At 46.8% G+C, this 18594-nt stretch overlaps 1 protein-coding gene across 1 annotated transcript; it reads left to right on the top strand.

Annotated features, from left to right (window-relative positions):
- Positions 1-154: 154 nt before the first annotated feature.
- TADA1 (transcriptional adaptor 1) lies at positions 155-15680 on the top strand (the record flags this gene model as incomplete). The annotated part of the gene is made up of 8 exons (XM_010081805.1): positions 155-235; positions 355-446; positions 1563-1628; positions 8070-8167; positions 11248-11457; positions 12466-12617; positions 13623-13785; positions 15233-15680. Coding segments are annotated over 8 exons (1015 nt in total), but the record flags the coding sequence as incomplete, so codon positions are not given.
- Positions 15681-18594: the final 2914 nt, after the last annotated feature.

The following is an 18594-nucleotide window of genomic DNA, read 5'->3' as shown; positions in this document are numbered from 1 at the left end:
GTCACCTTCTCCCGGGCCTCAGGGGGCTGCGCGTTCGTACCGTGTCTGTGAGGGGCTTCAGCGCTCGCCCGGGCCCCAGGGCGCTGGGGGGAGGGGAAAGCAGTGGGGTTAGAAACAACCCTTTGGTGCCTGCCACTTCCCTGCTCTTCCCTAGGTACTGGGCCAACCTGAAGCTGTGGTTCAAGCAGAAGATCAGTAAGGAGGAGTTTGACCTGGAAGCACGCAGGCTTCTCACGCAAGACAATGGTAAAAGGCCATCAGCGCTCGCCCGGGCCCCAGGGCGCTGGGGGGAGGGGAAAGCAGTGGGGTTAGAAACAACCCTTTGGTGCCTGCCACTTCCCTGCTCTTCCCTAGGTACTGGGCCAACCTGAAGCTGTGGTTCAAGCAGAAGATCAGTAAGGAGGAGTTTGACCTGGAAGCACGCAGGCTTCTCACGCAAGACAATGGTAAAAGGCCATCTTGTGTTCGTTTTCCTGCTGGCTCTAACGCTGCTTTGCCCCTGCCAGGCCTGGGGGGAGCTCCTCCCTGCTGCGCGTTGTTTCCCGAACAGGGAAGTTGCTGTGAGGGAAATAAGAATGGCCAGGGCTCTAATAGCAGTAGAGTTATAAAGCTGAGATGTGCCCTGGCCTGCAGGGGAAATCCCACTGACAGGCAATTTGGCCTTGTGTAAATATTGTAAAAAAGTTAAATATGCTGTCCCAGCAACCAAAACCCACTTTGTTGTGTCACCCTAGAGACCCAGTCCTTTCCATGCTGCACTCTCCCTTTGGTTGGGACTGAAATGGAGTTGTGGCTGAAGCAGGGATCCCCTGAATTCACCTGGGCGATTTTGCAGCAGGGAGATCCCCTTCCTGGCCTTCCGGGTTTGCAGGTTGGAGTGCTGAAGGGTGAGATTCCTTCATCCTCAGCTCTGTGTGGGTGTGCAAACATGGGCGAGCATTACTGAGAACATTGCGGGGGGCTCCTGACTTCCACGTTCGTGATCACTGTGGGGAAGGGTAGGGAGTTTGTTGGTGCTTGGGCTCAAAGGCCAAAGAGGATCCCGTAGCTCTCTGACCCTGCCTATGAAGCTCGTCTTTGCTCTGATGTGTAATTACACACTGTGTGTTCCAGTAACCCTTCTGCAAGAAAGTTGCATTTTGTCTAGAACATATTTGACTGAACTTCACCTTCCTGGGGCTGGCTCTTACTGGTCCTTTTCTAGTAAAACCAAAAGCCCTGTTGCCAGAAGTCTGCATGGCAGGAGGGACAGCTGATCCTCCCCTGAGAGGCTGAGCACAATAGATGTTTCACGCTGTGTGCCGCAGGGTTGGATTTGTGCGTGTGGCACACTGTGAAGTGACGTTAACTTGTTTCTGTACCATGTCGTATCCTTTTTGTTAGGATGGTAGTAATAGGTTCTGGGTCCAGTAGAAGAAAACTCTCAGAAACGCTTAAATTGGAAGTTGTGCCTTCATGGGGAAAACATGGCTGTAGAAGGGCATAGCAAGCGACTGTAAGATTGCTCTGAGAGGTGCCTCTGGGCGCGGACGTGTTGCTAATAACTGTCTGTCTTTACGCAGTTCACTCTCACAACGATTTCCTCCTGGCTATTCTTACCCGATGCCAGATCTTGGTTTCTGCACCAGGTGAGTCCCTAGAAGCCTCATTAAAAACAGTCAGGTGGTAACACTTTGCCTCGCGTGTGTTTGGTGGGTTTTGTACATAGCAATCCGATTTTCTGAGCTTAAATATTCATGTTCTTTTTACCATGTAGGCAGAAGTGTAGCAAAGTAGTAGTGATCCAGATGATTTCAGCTGAGATGCTTTTGATCCAGATGATTTTCGGCTGAGATGTGTGTGCTTGATTAGAAGCTAATGCTGGATAGCTGTGTGCGATCAGCTGGTTTGAGTTCTGGATTGGGTGTGCGCTGTGAGCTGAAGTTTAAAGGAAGATGATGTTTTGCCTTTGATCTGCTTTGCTGACTGCTTTCTCTCTGTGCTGAAGTTGGTGATGCTCTTTGTTCTTCTCTCTGTTGGATATCATTTTGGGGAGCTGGATTTTCCTGACTGATCTTGAAATCAAGTTCATATCTGATAGAAAAATGCTAACTGTGAATGCTTACAGTGACTCTTGGTTGAGCTGTGGCCAATTAACCTACCCTTCTGCAGAGAGTTAACCTTTTATCTGTGTAAGCATTTTGAATGGCTGTCATCAGGGTTGCAAGATACATTGTTTTGGCCTTGAAAAGAACTCTCAATCCAGAGGCCTGATAGGAGGGACAGTTGAGCTGCAGTTCAAGATATGAAGCTGCTGTGTAGTATGGGAGAGAAAATTGTTACAGCTCAGATGGGCTGAGACCTGAGACACAAGTTGTAGTGGGTTTACCCTGGCTGGACACCAGACGCCCACTGAACCCGGTCTGTCACTGCCCTCCTCAGCTGGGCAGGGGAGGGAAAATATAACGAAAGGCTTGTGCATTGAGATAAGGAGAGGGAGAGCTGTGCTAATTGAATACTAACCTCTCCCTCCTCAAAACTTGTTTTGGTTGCTCTTTGCCTTTACAAACACCTTTTGAATCTCAGACTTGTCCTCTTTAGCGGTCTGCACTCATGTAATTCAGAAGATTTGTGTCTAAATCTCACTGCTCCTTGCTTTTGACTTAGATTACTCACAGCTGGACTATAAAAAGAAAGCACAAGAACAGTGATTCCCCTGTGAGTGTGACCTGAAGTAGCTGAGTCTACATTAGGAGGGAGAGAGTGCCTGCATTCTCTGAGCTCAGCACGGGCTGATGTGAGCAGTGAACTAGAGGTTGCAGTCCAAAGGTCTTGCTTCTGAGTGGCAGTAGTCAGGTTAGAGCCCGTCGCTCAGTGACTAAAGCTGGGGTGGTTTATTCCTGCGTGCTGCACTCTGTGCTAAACTGTATTGAATTTCATTTGTCTCTTTATCCAGTCACTTAGTGTTGTGCAGCTCTCCTGCAGCCATCCAGCCAGGCTCAGACTTGTCAGCAAACTCTAGCAGCTCCCCAGCCCCCCTTTTTCAAGGATATCTAGAAATGTGTTAAGTGTGAGCCCCAGCACAAAGCGGTGTCGTGCTCCACAGGTGTCTTCCATATTCTTGTTATTTCCTGCCTGACCTTTGTAATTTCAAGTCCTTGCAAGGACTTTTCCTCTTCTCCCATTGAAGGTTACTGTCTTTAAGAGCCTTTGAAGAACGTTTCTTTGTAGTGCTTCAGCAGATGGGTGACGGCGTGCCGCAGAGTGCTGGCTGACCAGTGACCGTACCGAGCGCTGACCGGCCGGTCACCTCCAGGGCTTTCAGACAGGCTTTTGTTGGCTCTGTGTCCACACATCTGCATAAGCCAGCTTGAAAAAAATCAGTTTAATTGTGTGTGTGTTGTTAAAGGTGCTTTAATGCTCTGCAGTTAACAGTACACACTGCTAGTCCCTTCTGGAGTCTCTGTTTTGCTCTCCTTGGATCAATGCACAGAGTCTCCCAAGGATTTTGGAGCTAATCTGTCCTGAGACACCTCCTTCTGGGCTGCTAACTGGTAGATCTGTTACGCAGGTTTTACTCTCCAGTTTGCTGTGTGTGGCGTAGAGGATTGCATGTGCAAACCCAGGAAAGTGCAGTAGGAGTGGAATACTAGATGTTAGTCTAGATTTCATTTTCTCCCCCCAGATGCCTGTCTGACACCTGCTGGTTTTCTCTTGTCTTTTTAATTTTTTCTTTTTTTTCCCATACAAGAATGGAAAGCTAACAGGCTTTTGTCTCCACCACTGTCTTGTGGGTAGAAGGTGTTTATTTCATGATTCATGGAAACCAAATAACTTTAAAGAAGTGTGCTTGATGCACTTGGCGTGCCATCACAAGGGTTACTGGTGCATGTACTTCCCACCTTGGTGTGAGATGACAAGGGGGGAAAGAACCATCTTTAAAACGCCACTTTGTATTTTAGAAAACTGGTATGGTGGCTGCTGTAAGTGTACTTGATACTGTGGCGTTTGGAGTAGGAAACATTGGAGAAGGAATATTTAAGGAGTAGTTGTAACATGTTGAACCATGCAACCGTCTGATCCAAGTTTTGCTGCCTCTGGTAGTGGTGGTTCCACCTTGTAAGGGAACACTGGGTGAACGTGACCCTTTGTGAGGACGCCCTCCATTTCTGCCTCTCATCTGCTTAGGCTGTTGGTCATGCAAACTTCAACTCCCAGGTCAACAGCCTGTTTGGCACAGATTATTGAGGACTTGGTGGAGAGGGAGGAAGGTTCTTGTCTATTTTGATGTGAAGAATGACCAGGTTCTTTAACTCCTGCTGAGCTCCCACTGAGGGCACAGCAGGATCCTGAGGAATCCTAAATCTGACTTCTCTGCCCTTTTTAAAAATGTGTGATGCTGTTCCCTCTGGAAGCTGTTTGTAAAGACACCCATAAATACCGGAGTGGCACCCAGCTCTCTCACCCTGAAGAGAGAGGAATGCCCCAGAAACATGCCATCCAAAATATGAGCGAGTGACGTAATGCTGGTTTTAAGCTGGCTATACCAGCCCGAGTGGTGTGGCACACTTCCCGTTACAAGAAAATTGTTTTCTTTGCTATTCTCTTTTTTACCAATACTTTTAGAAGTGCTTTTTGGAGTTTTAATGTCTAGGGTTTTTCTTCCACAAAAAATTCCACAATGAGGAACTCCAGTTTAAAGCCTTTCTTAACCTTGCATGGACTTGCTCACTAAGCTTACCTTGTTTGTTGTATGATTGCAAGCAAGTGGTGTTGGGTTGACGGTTGGACTTGATGATCCTTGAGGTCTTTTCAAACCTTCATGATTCTATGATTCTAAGCAAGTTAGCAAGGTTTCTTGAGTTAATATGTATCTTGTTTGAACTGTTACCTTCCTCCTTAGCAAAACGTTAACAATAAAATTGAGACAATTACAAGCACTACAGTTAGTCATCTAAGGATTTATTTACTACTAATCTGGAGCCAATAAAGAGATGGTTCAGTGAATTGCAACTCTTGTTGTGATAGCAGGAGCATTTTATTATATCAGGATTGCCCACAGGCTTTGCTTGAAGGTCTGCCAACTGTGAGATGGGCTTAGGTTGCTCGTGTTCCACTTCTCTCCAGAGAGCTGGGAAGGGAGGAAAGGGAAGAAAATGGGAGTGAGAGTTCTTGGCACAGGAGGGTCATCAGAATATATTTGACTAAACCCTTGTCCCTGCAAGAAGATGAAAAACAAAAAATGAAACAAACAGCCCACCCCAAGAAACAAACAAACAAAAGCCCCCAACAAAACAAAACAAAAACCCAAACAACTGAAGACCAAATAAGGGAGGGTGGGAAGATGTACACTTCCTGTGCCTGGCTACTTTCTCTGCTTGTCGTGACTTTCTCCGTCCTTTCCTTCTGTGTGGTGCTGGTGCAGCACGTCAGGAAAACCTGACACTCTCTGGCCTGGCTGGTGCTGGCACTGTGAGATGGCAGCTCTTAGAAAAACATTCTTATCTGTTCTCATCTTTGAAGGCATATCAGCAGCCATTGCTGTGGCTTGTTCACATCTGATTCTCTTGCTAGCAAGATTAAATAAAAACTGCTAACATCTCTGAAGTTTCATGCCTGAGCCAACCCAGCTTTGTCATTTGTGGCCAGGAAGACAAGTACTGGTTTTCTTAGAAATACTAGAGGGAAATTTTGCTGTCTTCATCTAGTGCAAGTCAGGCTTGGTAATACGAAAACCTGAAGAAGGAGCAAAAAAAATTCTGTTCTGGGTTCTTTATAATGGGGAGTAGGAGATACTATCTTGCCTTTCCCATATCCTAAGCTAAGTCTGGCTAAGTTCTTGTTAAATGTGCGGGCTGAGATTCAATTAAGTTGCATCTTTCAAGGTCTCCTGTCAAAGCCTAAAAATGACCCCAGCACGTTAGTTCAGAAGTTACTATGTTGTGTTTTTTTAAATAAGACATTTTTAAAATTCAGACTCTGCTACAATGTGTTCATCTGTAATGCACTGTCAGATAAAATGGTGGTGGTTGATTTTTCTGTCTCTATCTGTTCCACTTTCTCCATCCCCACCACCCAATTGCACAGTGAGCTCGGGATACTTTCCTAAGGGAGGCTGCGAAGGAGCTGTGTGAGACTTCTGCCAAGGAGAAAGGGCCTGGGCTGGGGGGTGACATTACAAGCTAGGCTAGAGATGTGCTTTGATTGCAAGCTTTGAAATGGACCAGGTAATTTCTGTGTCTGTCTTAACACCCCAATCCCCCACTGCCTAGAAGGGGTCTGGGCGGCTATGGAGGAGAGGAGGAGGAAGAAAGGACTCATCTGTAAAGAGCAAAACATTATTTGAAAGAAGTAGGGTTGTGGTGATTGTGAGATGTAAGTAGGGAGATCTTGATGAAGGGCAAGAGTAGTCCTTCAGCTGATTGTCCACAGTGCTTTCCCACACTGCCTTGTTAGGCCTCTGCGGAGATGTTGTGGTGACGAGTAGTGACACCAGCTTTATGATTTTTGGAGAGGGTTTATTTATTATTTTTTAATTTCCCATAATTGGTGGATTTTGACAACAGGGTTTGTTTTAGGCTATTGGTTTTTACCTCGGTAATAAGATGTGGCTGAACCTTTTAATAAACTTTTTTTTTTTAATAGGGAGAATGTGCCATCTCTGTGTGTGTGTGTAGGTTGTTTCCAAACCCTTCTTAGCAGCTGACCATTCATAAACTTCACCTGAATCCTCTGGTTTAGCCTGATCCTTAAAGTTATGTTGTGGAAGGTTTTTTTCATGGCAGAGGACACGGTGCTCGTGCTCCAGTCAGGAGTGTGGGAAGCACCATGTAGCCAAGGACTATAAACGGGGCTGTAGTATAACTGCATTTATGAACTCCTGATTACAGGAGATTAAACATCATTGCAAGAGCTGGAGGTGAGCATGCCGGTTGGCGTGAAGCTGGTGTTGAGCCGTGGCAGCCTGTGGTAACAGGAGAGAGCCAGAACTGGTTGGTTGTCAGTGCTTGGGCCAGTTGTGGATGGGGAGTCGTGGGATGGCTGCTCTCACTTCTCGTCCACGCCTGGTGGAGATGGCAAATGCTCAGGTGTGGCCAGGAAGCGTCTGAGAGGTTGCTGTGCTGTGCAAAACCGAGGGAGGAGGATATTGGTGACACAAAGCAGAGGCTGCCTCTGTAGCCACCAGAGGGCTGTCCAGCCTTTGGGTTGCGCTTCTCCTTCGCTGTCAGCAAGCCCATACACGTCCTATGCAGACTTGTGATAAGCCCCAATGAAGGAATTGTGTACGGATCCTGTAAACCCATCAACGGGAAATGTGCTAGGCTGTCCTCACCAAGAGCTGAGGGATGATCAGGACGTGGTTTGGTGTTCTGTAGGTGTAGTTGTCAAACAGCACACAGCGAGATTTTGAGCAGGCTCCTCGGTGATGTGGCCAAATGCAGTTATTTGTTGGTACTACGCAGTTACCTCTCTCTCAGCTGCCTGCCAGTTCTGTCAGTCCCCAGCTCACTGCTCGCAGTGGTGGTGTCCTGCTCCTGGGCTCCGCAGCCTTTGCGGTTCTTCCCCCAGGCCCTTTCCCCGCAGTGTAACAGGAGCGATCAGCTGTGATGTTTAACGGGGGTCTGAGATGAAGCTTGCTAAAGCTGGTAGGGACCTGTAAAGGCAGATGTAGGTTCCTGCTGGTTAGCATCTGACCTGACTGAGGAGTCGGTGGGAGGAGAATTCCTTTCCAAGCAAGCTCCTGTCATCTCCTTGATGGAACAAATAGCTTGTTCCTTCCATCTGGCTTTTCTTGGAGGCTGTGCTTATTTCTCTCCTTCTGCCATGTGTTTTTGTGTAGTGTGTGGACAGAAATTTCTATTTAAGTAATGGGCCATGGGTGAGCCAAGCTGGGAGGGGGCTGACAAGGGAGCGGAAGGGCTGGAAGAAGCATTCTCCCCTGAGAAGCCCTTCCTCCGGTCTGTGGCTGTTGGGTTAAGGATTAGCTGGGCACCAGACGTTAAGGGTTTTGCTGTGTGGACAGTTTCATCCTGGCCCTAAATCAACAACACCTATTGAGTGGTTTGTTTTTTTTTTTTTTCAATTTGTAGAAGGTGCTGGATCTCTGCCATGGCCAGGTGGCTCTGCAACTAAACCTGGAAAACCCAAAGGCAAGAAAAAGATTTCTTCAGTTCGACAAAAATTTGATGTAAGTGTCAAATGGTCATGGCTCTCTGACATTCTGCTGGGGGTGAAGAGCTAGCACAGCATGCAGTTGTTACTACCAGCGGTGATGAAAGTCCCTCACGTGCAGTGCTGTATGTTGTGTTTGTTTTGGGTTCTGGATTGGGGCAGGAGCTGGGGGTTAGGAGCTGCTGCCTCTCCTCTGGAAACCTCTTGGGAGAAAGGCTGCAGTGTGACCTGGCTTTGTTAGACACCAGAGAATCCATGGTCAAATGTCAAAGTTGCAAAAGAATGTATTCCAGGAACCAACTTCACACATCTGCCAAATTCTTGAAGCAAAAGTGACTCTATATATTCATTCAGGTGGAATGCCGTGATTGCATGATCCACTTTGCAGAACTCTGTGACCCAGAGTGTTAGAAGCAAGATGTTCCTTGGGTGGAATGCTTTTAGAGAGTCAAGTTGTTTCAGAATTGAAAATGCTTTGCAAAGATGCTGGTACGTGGCAAAGAAACGCACAAGATCCAGTTAATTTTGCAGCGAAGGCTCTGTACATCCATCTGGTACCGTCACATGTCTGTTCTACGGTTGTTTCTGTGCTGCCAGACCAGTGGTGACGGAAGCAAGATGTTCCTTGGGTGGAATGCTTTTAGAGAGTCAAGTTGTTTCAGAATTGAAAATGCTTTGCAAAGATGCTGGTACGTGGCAAAGAAACGCACAAGATCCAGTTAATTTTGCAGCGAAGGCTCTGTACATCCATCTGGTACCGTCACATGTCTGTTCTACGGTTGTTTCTGTGCTGCCAGACCAGTGGTGACGGGGGGGGGGGAAGCCTGCCGTGAAAGAGGATGGGGATGAGGCATTGTCTTCCACGGGTGGGGTTCGTTCAGACCGTTCAAACTGAATTAACAATTTTCTGAAAAGGAGAGTGTCTGTCTCATACTGAGCCAGATTTATCAGGTGTCTGAGCATGTTGTGATCCAGCTCAGTTCTTTGACAAGGCAGAAAAACAACCAAGTGAAAAAGACCCCACACCCCAAGTTTTTCTTGCTGGTTTATTCAGCTGGATGAGCACTCCTTGCGGCTGGATGGACGCCAAAGCCAGCGCAAAGGAAGAAGGAGCAGCCACATGGCTGGGGATAGGAGGGAAAGGTGGGCACGCGAAACCTCCCACCTCTGCTCTGTGGGCAGTTACCTTGGCTCAGGCAAAGTGCGCACCACACTTGTAGGGACTGTAATGAGGCGCTGTGTGTGTGTGTTTGTTTTGGAGAGTGTTTCAAAGGGAGGCGAGCCCAGCTGAAGGTTTGTTGTACTTAGAAACTGCTGAAATACTTCACACGGTTCACTGCCGCAACCTGAATTCTGCTGGCAGTCTGTGTTATCTCTTTGTTTTGAAACTTCCCTGGAACTTTTCAGTAGCAAGTAGAGGAGAGTTGGAGAAACAAGTCATGATGTAGTAGAAGCCTTGGGATTTGCTTTACTTGGATACCCCTATGTTACACCACGTTTGTAGTGTGTGTTTGTACACGTGTTTCTGGAATGCTTGGTGGTAAGTCCTGTATGAAGTGTGTGTTATGATTAACAGGCTTGTCTGTACTAGTGGTGTTCCTGAGTAATATGAAGTGCCTTGATGTGTCCCGATGTTTCCCTCACTGGTCAGAGTAACAGCCGTGAATGACCACAGGTTCATTCCAGTTGGCTTCTGCACTCCCAAACCACATTCCTCTTAAGAGTTACTTACATTTTTAAGGTCTTTTTTTCCAGGCATACAGGCATGTAGCTTTCCTGTAATAAAAGCAGAAGTCTTAAGAATTACGGGGAGGGAAACCTGCTTTCATATCATTAGTGGGTGGATTGGTTTTTCACTCTGAGTTAAATGCCACACTGTCCTTTGAATAAAGCAGCCCACCTTCCTCTCCTGAAACTAAGACGTGAGAAATCCACTTTGCTGTATAGTCATTGTTTATATTTAAAATATGTGTTTGTCTTGGTGCCCTGTAAGACCTTTGTGGCAATCTTTGTTCCAGAGTCACTGGATTTGTGGCTTGGAGAGCTGAGGGACAGGAGTTGTGGGAGTATTTGGTGAGTCAGGGCCGTGGTGTTCCCTTGAGGGTTGGGGCTGGGCCAAGTGCATGTCTGGGCCCGAGGATCCATAATTCCCATCTGCTTTTTTCCCCCCCTCCTTTATCTGGGGACTGAGACTTACCAGGAGGCAACACAAGCACGAGACACCAGCACTGTGCTGGCATACGTGTGGCCTGGGAGATGGGTGTTGCCAACTTTTGGTATGAATTAATGAATTCCTGTTCTGTGATGTTTGGGTTTTGGTTGGGTGGGTTTGTTTGTTTGTTTGTTTGGTTTTTTAATAACTGAGTCAGTTTTGAAAAAACAGCCATAATCCATCTCAGAATTGATGGCTGCTCTGCTTAGAGTACTGAAAGTGCATGGGGAGAGAGTGAAATTCAGAACTGGAATTTGGCTGAGTTGCATTTAAAACTTTAAAGAAATGTAAGAATCACATAAGCTTAGGATCATAGTTTTTAATCTTGATGGAAACTGTACAGTTAGTAAGTAAAAATATACCCTTCTGTACAAGAAATGACTAAATAGATGAGAACTTTCCAGCGTAGAATGAGGTGACTGAGGGATGTGAAACTCCGTAAAATCATCACTGGTTTGGATAGTGTGAACAGAGAGAAAAGGGACAATGACCACATTTGAGACTTACAGGAGAATAGAATTAATCTAGCAGGTGGGAAGCACAGAGCAAACCAGAGGAGGGGATTGTTTGTGTGGTGTGTTGTTACACTGTAAAACTTTCTTGCTGCAGGATGTTGTGGATACCCAAAGTTTGGGAGGTTCAGGGTGCTGCTGGACTCTGTGGGCTGTTTAATAAAAGGACCCCAGCACTGTCTCAGAAATTTCTTCAGTCACAAATTGTTGGTGGTTGGGAGAGTATCCTGGGGAGGAACATCACTCTGCTTGTCCTACTGTGATACATTTTTTGTAGGTGCTGGCTTTCCAACCGGAGAAGGGATGTTCAGACAGATGCACCAAAGGGTCTGACTGAGTATTTATGCTCTTATGCTCTAATGTCCGTAACAGCACCGGTTCCAGCCTCAGAATCCGTTGTCTGGAGCCCAGCAATTTGTGGCAAAGGATCCCCAGGAGGATGACGATCTGAAGCTGTGCTCTCATACCATGATGCTTCCTACCCGTGGCCAGTTAGAAGGAAGGATGATTGTAACCGCGTATGAGCACGGGCTAGACAACGTCACAGAGGAGGCAGTGACCGCGGTTGTTTATGCTGTGGAGGTGAGACTGGGCTGGGTGTTGTCATTACACCAGGAACAAAGCTGGTGTGCTGTGTGCAGCGTGGGGTACTGTCCCTCAGTGGTGAGAGGCAGCCTGCTTCTCTAATTGCCCATTTGCCTCGAGAGGAGTAAGATGAGATTTGTGGTATCATAGATGTAGAGTCTTGGATTTCTGCCTGGGAGTGTTAATTTGGAAGTATTTGCATATGAAGAACTCCAGGCATGCTTAAGTAGCTGTTTTGGAAAATCCTGTCCTGTCACTTAAAGCAGGGATGGAACGGGAGCTCCACTTTAACCAGTTCTATAAAAAATAATCTGTTATAGGTTCAAGTGTCTGGCATGGAAGTGAAGTGACAGAATGAGGTGATTTCTGCAGGTGAAGTGCCTGCTGTTGCTGGTTTAGGCCCTTAGTGGTGCCACATCCTGACACATCCCAGGAATGACACAGCCATTACTTGGAGCATTGATGTGTGGATGGTTTCCTGGAGTCCGGGTCTGGAGGCCAACCTGAATTCTCCATCTAGGAGCGAGGCCAAATTAAGAATCAGTTATCTGCTTGTTTTTTCAGACAGTTGCTTCTGTAGCACTTTCCCGGCAACAGAACAGTCTGAAAAAGAGGAGTGAGTAGCTTTTTTAGGGGCAGTATTTCAGTACAAGCGTAACATCTAGTGCCAATCATGAAATCTCTTTATCAAAAAGATCAGGGGTTGGGAATTTCCTAGCATTTGAGAAGCCTCTTTGACATTTGAAGCAGCACATCCCCTATTAAAGTACAGTTCACCGGCTAATGCATACAGCACTCTCACAGTGCCATATTCTCTGTATCCAGCTGTGACAGGTAGTGAAAACATCCTGTCACTTGTCCGGATCTTGGTTCCCTTACATCTTTAGATCCTTGTGGTCATGGCAGCACTGCTTCTGTCATGTCAGTTGGTGAAACCCTTCTCACAGCTGTGGCTTGGTAGAGTGAATAAATGGACATGTGTAATGAGATTGGTTTTTATTGCAGAACCATCTTAAGGATATTCTGACGTCTGTGATATCCAGGCGGAAAGCCTATCGCCTGAGAGATGGCCATTTCAAGTATGCCTTCGGAAGTAACATTAACCCTCAGCCGTATCTGAAGAACAGTGTTGTTGCTTATAACAATTTAATTGAGTGGTAAGGAGCATTCAGCACACCCCTAATTTCAAATGCAATTTGCTAGTCCTGAAGTTACTCCATGGTTCAGTTTCTCTCTTTACTTAGTTGAACCTGTTAATAATGGTGTTTAGTTTTCACACGCTCAGAAGGTATCTGTACGGAGGGCTGTACAGCTGAGCAGGGAGGGGGCATATGGGGATTTCTCAGCAGTGCAGTTTAGGACAGTGTAAAGTCTCTCTTCCTTGCCTGTGTTTGTCCATTAATTCATGAAGGTGACCCCTGGCCCTCTGAATGTCTGTAGTAATTACTGCCTTTTGGAAGCTGTAGTGACCCAGGAATTTTGCTGCTCTCAGGGAAACTGCCCCTGGGCAGAGGAGCCCTGCCTTTGTGGGGGCACCGCTGTTGTGCCACAGGAATGAAATGTCAGTGAAGACCTGTGGGACACTGCCATCCTGTAATTTGCTGCATCCAAGTGTATTTCTGGTTCCTTGGCAGCCTTTTCGCTTAGCAGAGCTTCAAGGTCATGTTGTTTTCCAGAGTCTCAATGTCAAACAGCTCATGCTGTGCATCTGGCAGTGTGTATATGAGAAGGCAACTGTGTTTGTCTATGACAGCTTCTAGCGGTTGACAGGAGGTCATGGGTGTTTTAAGATTTGATTGTAGCACTACAAACACGACAAATGGAATCCACTCCAAACAACTCTGCCTAACAGCAAATGTCTTTCAATTTAATGTTGTGAGTGCCTTAATTTTTATGCTGGGTAGAAAGTATTGGCTATAAATAACAAAAGTTCCCCAACTGAGATCAGTTAAGCAGGTTTGAAGTATGTTGAGGATTGCACTATTTTTATTAAACTGGAATTGTAAAGATATTTTAATTACAGCTGAAATAATTTTATGTACATAAAGGCTAAGTCATCTGATACAGAAAAGCAAACCCTGGGGCCAAGCCCCTCCTGTGTGACTTCCAAAGCTGGTGCTGTTTTCTTGACTGAAAGGTGTCACTGCCTGATCTGTCTGCAGCCCTCCAACCTGTGCGACCCCTTCTGCCGGCCAGAGTCTCGGCCCCCAGCCCCTACCCGATGATGCTGAGCAGCAGGCAGCTCTACTGCTAGCATGCTCTGGAGACACCTTGCCAGCATCCCTCCCGCCAGTGAACATGTATGACCTTTTTGAGGCGTTACAGGTAAGCTCTTCATGTCACACTGTCATGTCACAGGCAGCGCTGTCCTGAGTACCAGCTACCGCTCTTGGATTTGGTTTATGTGCATGGAGGGAGATCTGATTTCTCCTCCTACAATCTGTTTCCTTCTTTCCCTCTCAAATGGACAATTCTTTGGCTTTGATTTGTTCCCACTATTAGGCGGTTGTTCACATACAGCCAGCTCATGGTGTAGCGCCTGTTCCACTCCCCCCGCTCAGAGGGTTGATGAGAAGTCCCTGTGTCCCTCTGTAGCAAGACTGGAGTGATTATATCAGAACTGAGCTAGACTGAGATTTTTGGCAGTGATGCAGCAAAATGACTTGCCTGGCATGTCCCTTACTCCTTGTGTTCCACGTGGGTACTTAGAGGAATACCTGATCCTGGTGTGCAGGCTGCTGCAGGGGGGTAGCTGTGATCCCCCAGCCCTGGGGAGGTGTCTGAGGTACGCTGGATGAATATTCCTCTGGAGATGCATACCTCCGGTTCCCTCCCTCTCTGGCAGCTCCGGGGACATTCAGACTACATGTGAGCTGGCACGGGCAGGACACAGGAACAACCACAAACCACGGATGAAATGCAAAGAGTAAATTTATTCACCTTACCTTGCAAACTGGGGTATCTCTGCAGCAGCACCCAGGCAGAGGCACACATATGCAGGGGTGCAGTCACCGCAGACCTCGGTCCTTGCTAGAGAGTGAAAAGAGAGCTTGAGCCTCCTGCTTTCGCCTGTATATCTGAGATTTTTTGCAGGCGTAGTTTTCCACTGTGCTTTGATCTTTTCTGCAGCGGGGCAGGAATCTCAGGCATGTTTGATAGGGCACCCCCAAGTCTATCAGAGGCCTCTGTTATCTAAGTACAGAGATTCTACTTGTCAAGCACACAAGACTAAACAACAATTAGTTTGATATGTGTGTTTTTCAACACCCCAGTTGCAAATCACTTGAGTGCGTTTACAATCCTCTTCACCAACCTTCCATTATTTTCCCACGGGCTACTTTGGATATCTAAGGTTAGCAGTGAGAAATTCCCCCTGGATCTCTGCCATTGTGAACAGCCCTTGGGATTTAGTCTCGAGGCTGTGGAGGCTGACCATGCATTGTGAGAGCTACAACTGAGCACTTGTCTCGTGTGTGGTCAGATAAAATTATTGTTTGTAACATTTTGATGACAAATTGTTGTCATTGTAAGAGCAAAATGATGATTTCCTTACCGTGCCGCTCCCTTGCAAAGTGGTGTATGAGGCAGTTGCTCTGTGCTGGCTGCTGTGGCAGCGCTGGCACGTTGCAGCTCTCCTCGTGTGTGACAGCCTGCGTTCTGCTCTGCAAGGCTGGCTCTCTGACCATCCTGTAGCAGAGGGAGGTTTTTCCATGGGCAATGTGAGAAAACATGTATGAAAGCATGAAACGTGTTTTCTAATGTGTGTCTCCAGGTGCACAAAGAAATTATTCCTGCGCACACTGTCTACGCTCTGAACATTGAGAGAATTGTCATGAAACTCTGGCATCCAAACCACGAGGAGCTACAGCAGGATAAAATCCATCGCCAGCGCCTGGCGGCAAAGGAGGGCCTTCTGCTCTGCTAGAGCTGGGCAGCCCTGCCAGGCCTCAGATGGCTCCAGGGCTGTTCCTTGGACCTGACATTCAGCTGCTTCTTACAAACGTGTGTCAGCATTTCAAGGATGATGTAAGATACGAGTCAGCTTTTCCTATGGAAATATGACTGATTTGTGGTACACTTTCTCTGCTTCCCCAGAGTCAAGTGCCATGGAGTGCTTGCTGCAATCCCACTGAATTGGAAAGGAGAAACAAGAGGTTTGTTTGCAAAGAGTGTTTTTTAGGAAAAAAATAAATGCAAGGGTGGAAAGAATTGGTTTTAAATAAGGTGGATTTGTGTTTTGTTTTGTGAGCGCGGGGAATCTGTCTCCTTGCCTTCTCCTCTCAGGTAGTTTCACTTCTGAGCTCAGTTTCCAGGGATGTCATCCAACTTCTGTTGCAGTTGGTGGGATCATTTTCCATTCATTTAACTAGAAACAGAGCAGGCTCTTGTCAAGTGCAGGTGAGCAATTGTGTAAGCGGACATTGTTCCTCTTCTACCAGGGGAACTTCTGATTAGAAACCCTGAGAAAACAAAGCAAGAGGGGAAGGGTCCTTTCTAGTCTGTCTTTTGAACTGTTCTGCATCACAAAACATGAAGGTACATGCTGTCATAGGAATCTCTCACCAGTTACCAAAATATGCAATAAAATACGAATTGTGAGTACGCTTTTCCTATCAGCCCAGACTTTGACTCACCTTGACTGATCCATCCCAGCAGGCAGTTTGGCCATTCCTGAGGTGGGACAGCAACTCCTGAATACATACACCAATGCACTGGCTTAGTGTTGCAGATGCCTTGGATTTGCAGCATGAAAAATATGCCTCATATTACTTTATTGTAAAAATATGCAGCCACACCTCTCCATATGGAGAGCAAAGCAGAAAGGGAAAGGGAAAATTCCACTTTCTGTGTTTCAGATCCTCTGCTGTCTTCCTGAGTTAGCTGCATGCTCCTTAGATGCTGAAGGGAACAGGCTTATTATAACATGAGAATTCTATTAAAATGTCTTAATTACTATATTACCTGTTTTAAAACTATATCTATGCAGGTACCTGCTGAAAGATGACTTGGCTTATTGTGCATCCAGAGAGGGGAATGGAAATAGCTTTCTCTGGGGGAATATAAAAGGGGAAGCTCATGGTTCCTCTCCATTCTACTTTTCCTCTCTTTGGGAAGTATTTGGATAAGAGAGCTGTCATCTTTCCCCTTTTGCCTGCAGTTTCCTTCTCTACTGAGCCTCCAGGGTGCAGGTCCTCGATGTTTCCTCCCAGTTATCTTTTTATATAGCGTCCTTTCCTGACCCCCCATGACAGTTCACGTTGGGCCAGAGCTGTAGCAAGGGGCTGTGCGGCTGTCACTGTGTTCCTGGCTTTCCTGCAGCACCTCGCAGGATGTGCTGTGGGGTTAGAGCAAGAAGCAGTGCCTGTGCAGATAGCAGTGGCTCTCATAGTGAGAATTAGGATTTTAGGATTATGAAGAAGCTGTGAAAGGCAACAGCAGAGAACTCCAGCAGGACTTGGCAGGTCATGTCTCTTAAGGTATGGCGGTGTGTGGTGACAAGGGGGAGTGGGAGAGAGGAGATGGAAGATTTATTTTGGTCCCTTTCTCTCAACTGTAATTTTTTCTTGTATTTAAGCACACATAGCTGTTCAGAGTGAACCTTAGCTTAAAAGTTGACCCCAGTGGCTTTTACCTGACAGTTTTTAAGGGCGACATTGAACCCTGAGTAACTGTATGTGGTGAGATCATCAAGTCACCCGAAGTATGGACTCTGGGGTGTGGGAGGGGGATTTCCCAGGTAATTGTTATGCTTCTGGTGTAAAATGAAAGCATTAAGTTTGTTTGCTAGAAACTTTGGGGCAGCTCTGAGGATTTCAGATCTGAAGAAAGCACGCAACGTCTATCAGCATTACAAGTGAGTTCTAAAAAATATAGTATGGCGCAAGAAGTGCCTCTTTTCTGTTTGTGTGTTCTGGGGGAAAGCTCTGCAGACAGAACCTCCTGTTCTGAAGAGCTGAGTCATCTATTCCACACTGAAAAAAGTGGGTTAGCCAGGACACCTGCTAGACAACAAAGGCTTGAATAAGGAAATCTTGTCAGCCCTGTTTCACAGATCGGAAAACTGAAAGGCACATGTTCTCAAGGCGTTTTCCCACAAAGTGTGAGGTCTCGTGAGAAGTGATGCTTCAAAGACTTCTGGGGTAATTTAGCTGGAAGGGATGTCTGGAGACTGCGTTGTCCACCCCCTGCTGAAAGAAGGGCTAAGTTCAAAGTTAGAGCAGGTTTTCCATCTCTGGAGATGGGACCAGAGAAGTGGTGGCATTTCCTATCCCAGTGTGTGACCATGCTGACAATTAAGGTTTTCCTGGCATCTCATCAGAATTTCTCAGGTCGTGCCTGTTGCCTTTCAGCTTTTCCTCTGTGCCTCTGTAGCTCTCCACCAGAGAGTAGCAGATAACAGCAAGATCTCCCTTTTGCCTTCTCTCCAGGCTGAACAAACCTGGCGTGCTCAGCTTTTCCTTAGGTGTTGTGTGCTCCAGCCCAAACCGTCTTGATAGCCTCCACTGAACTTGCTCTTATATGTCACTGTCCTCGTGCTGGGTAACCCAGGCTGGACCCAGCTCTCCCAGTGGTCTGACAAATGCTGAGAAGAGGTGTGGGATCCCTCCCCGTGCCCGGCTGGCTACGCTCCTGTTAGCTGTCGGCCTTTGCTGCACAGGTGCGCTGCTGACTCCGGGGGTGCTTGTCCACCCACACTTCCAGGTCCTTTCCTGCCAAGCTGCTTTCTCGCCTGTTGTCTCCAGCTGGTTCTGCTGCAGGAGGTTACTTTCTCCCAGGGGCAGGGCTGTGCATTTGCCATTGAACTTCTTAAGGTTCCTCTCAGCCTGTTTCTCCAACCTGTCCAGTTCACTCTGAATAGTAGCTCAGCCCCTCGGTGTCTGAGCCACTCCTCCCAGTTTGGTGTAATCTGCAGAGCTGCTCCATATGCTCCATCCTGTCATCCACGTCAGCAGCAAAGATATTAAAGCTCCAGTATTGAGTGCCATGATGTCACGGATGCTGATTTAGGATCCTGATGACTATTCCAATTTGTCACAGATGCAGTATCTCCCAGGGTCATGATTTAGTAACAATTAAAGAGTGTATTAATGGTGTGAGGTAGATCAAAGGCTAAATTTTAGCAGCACTTAATGA

The sequence above is a fragment of the Pterocles gutturalis genome, unplaced genomic scaffold, assembly GCF_000699245.1.
Source record: "Pterocles gutturalis isolate BGI_N339 unplaced genomic scaffold, ASM69924v1 scaffold22671, whole genome shotgun sequence".
NCBI lineage: Eukaryota > Metazoa > Chordata > Aves > Pterocliformes > Pteroclidae > Pterocles > Pterocles gutturalis.
The sequence above is the reverse complement of the archived record's forward strand: the minus strand, read 5'-3'. Positions and strand labels throughout refer to the sequence as shown.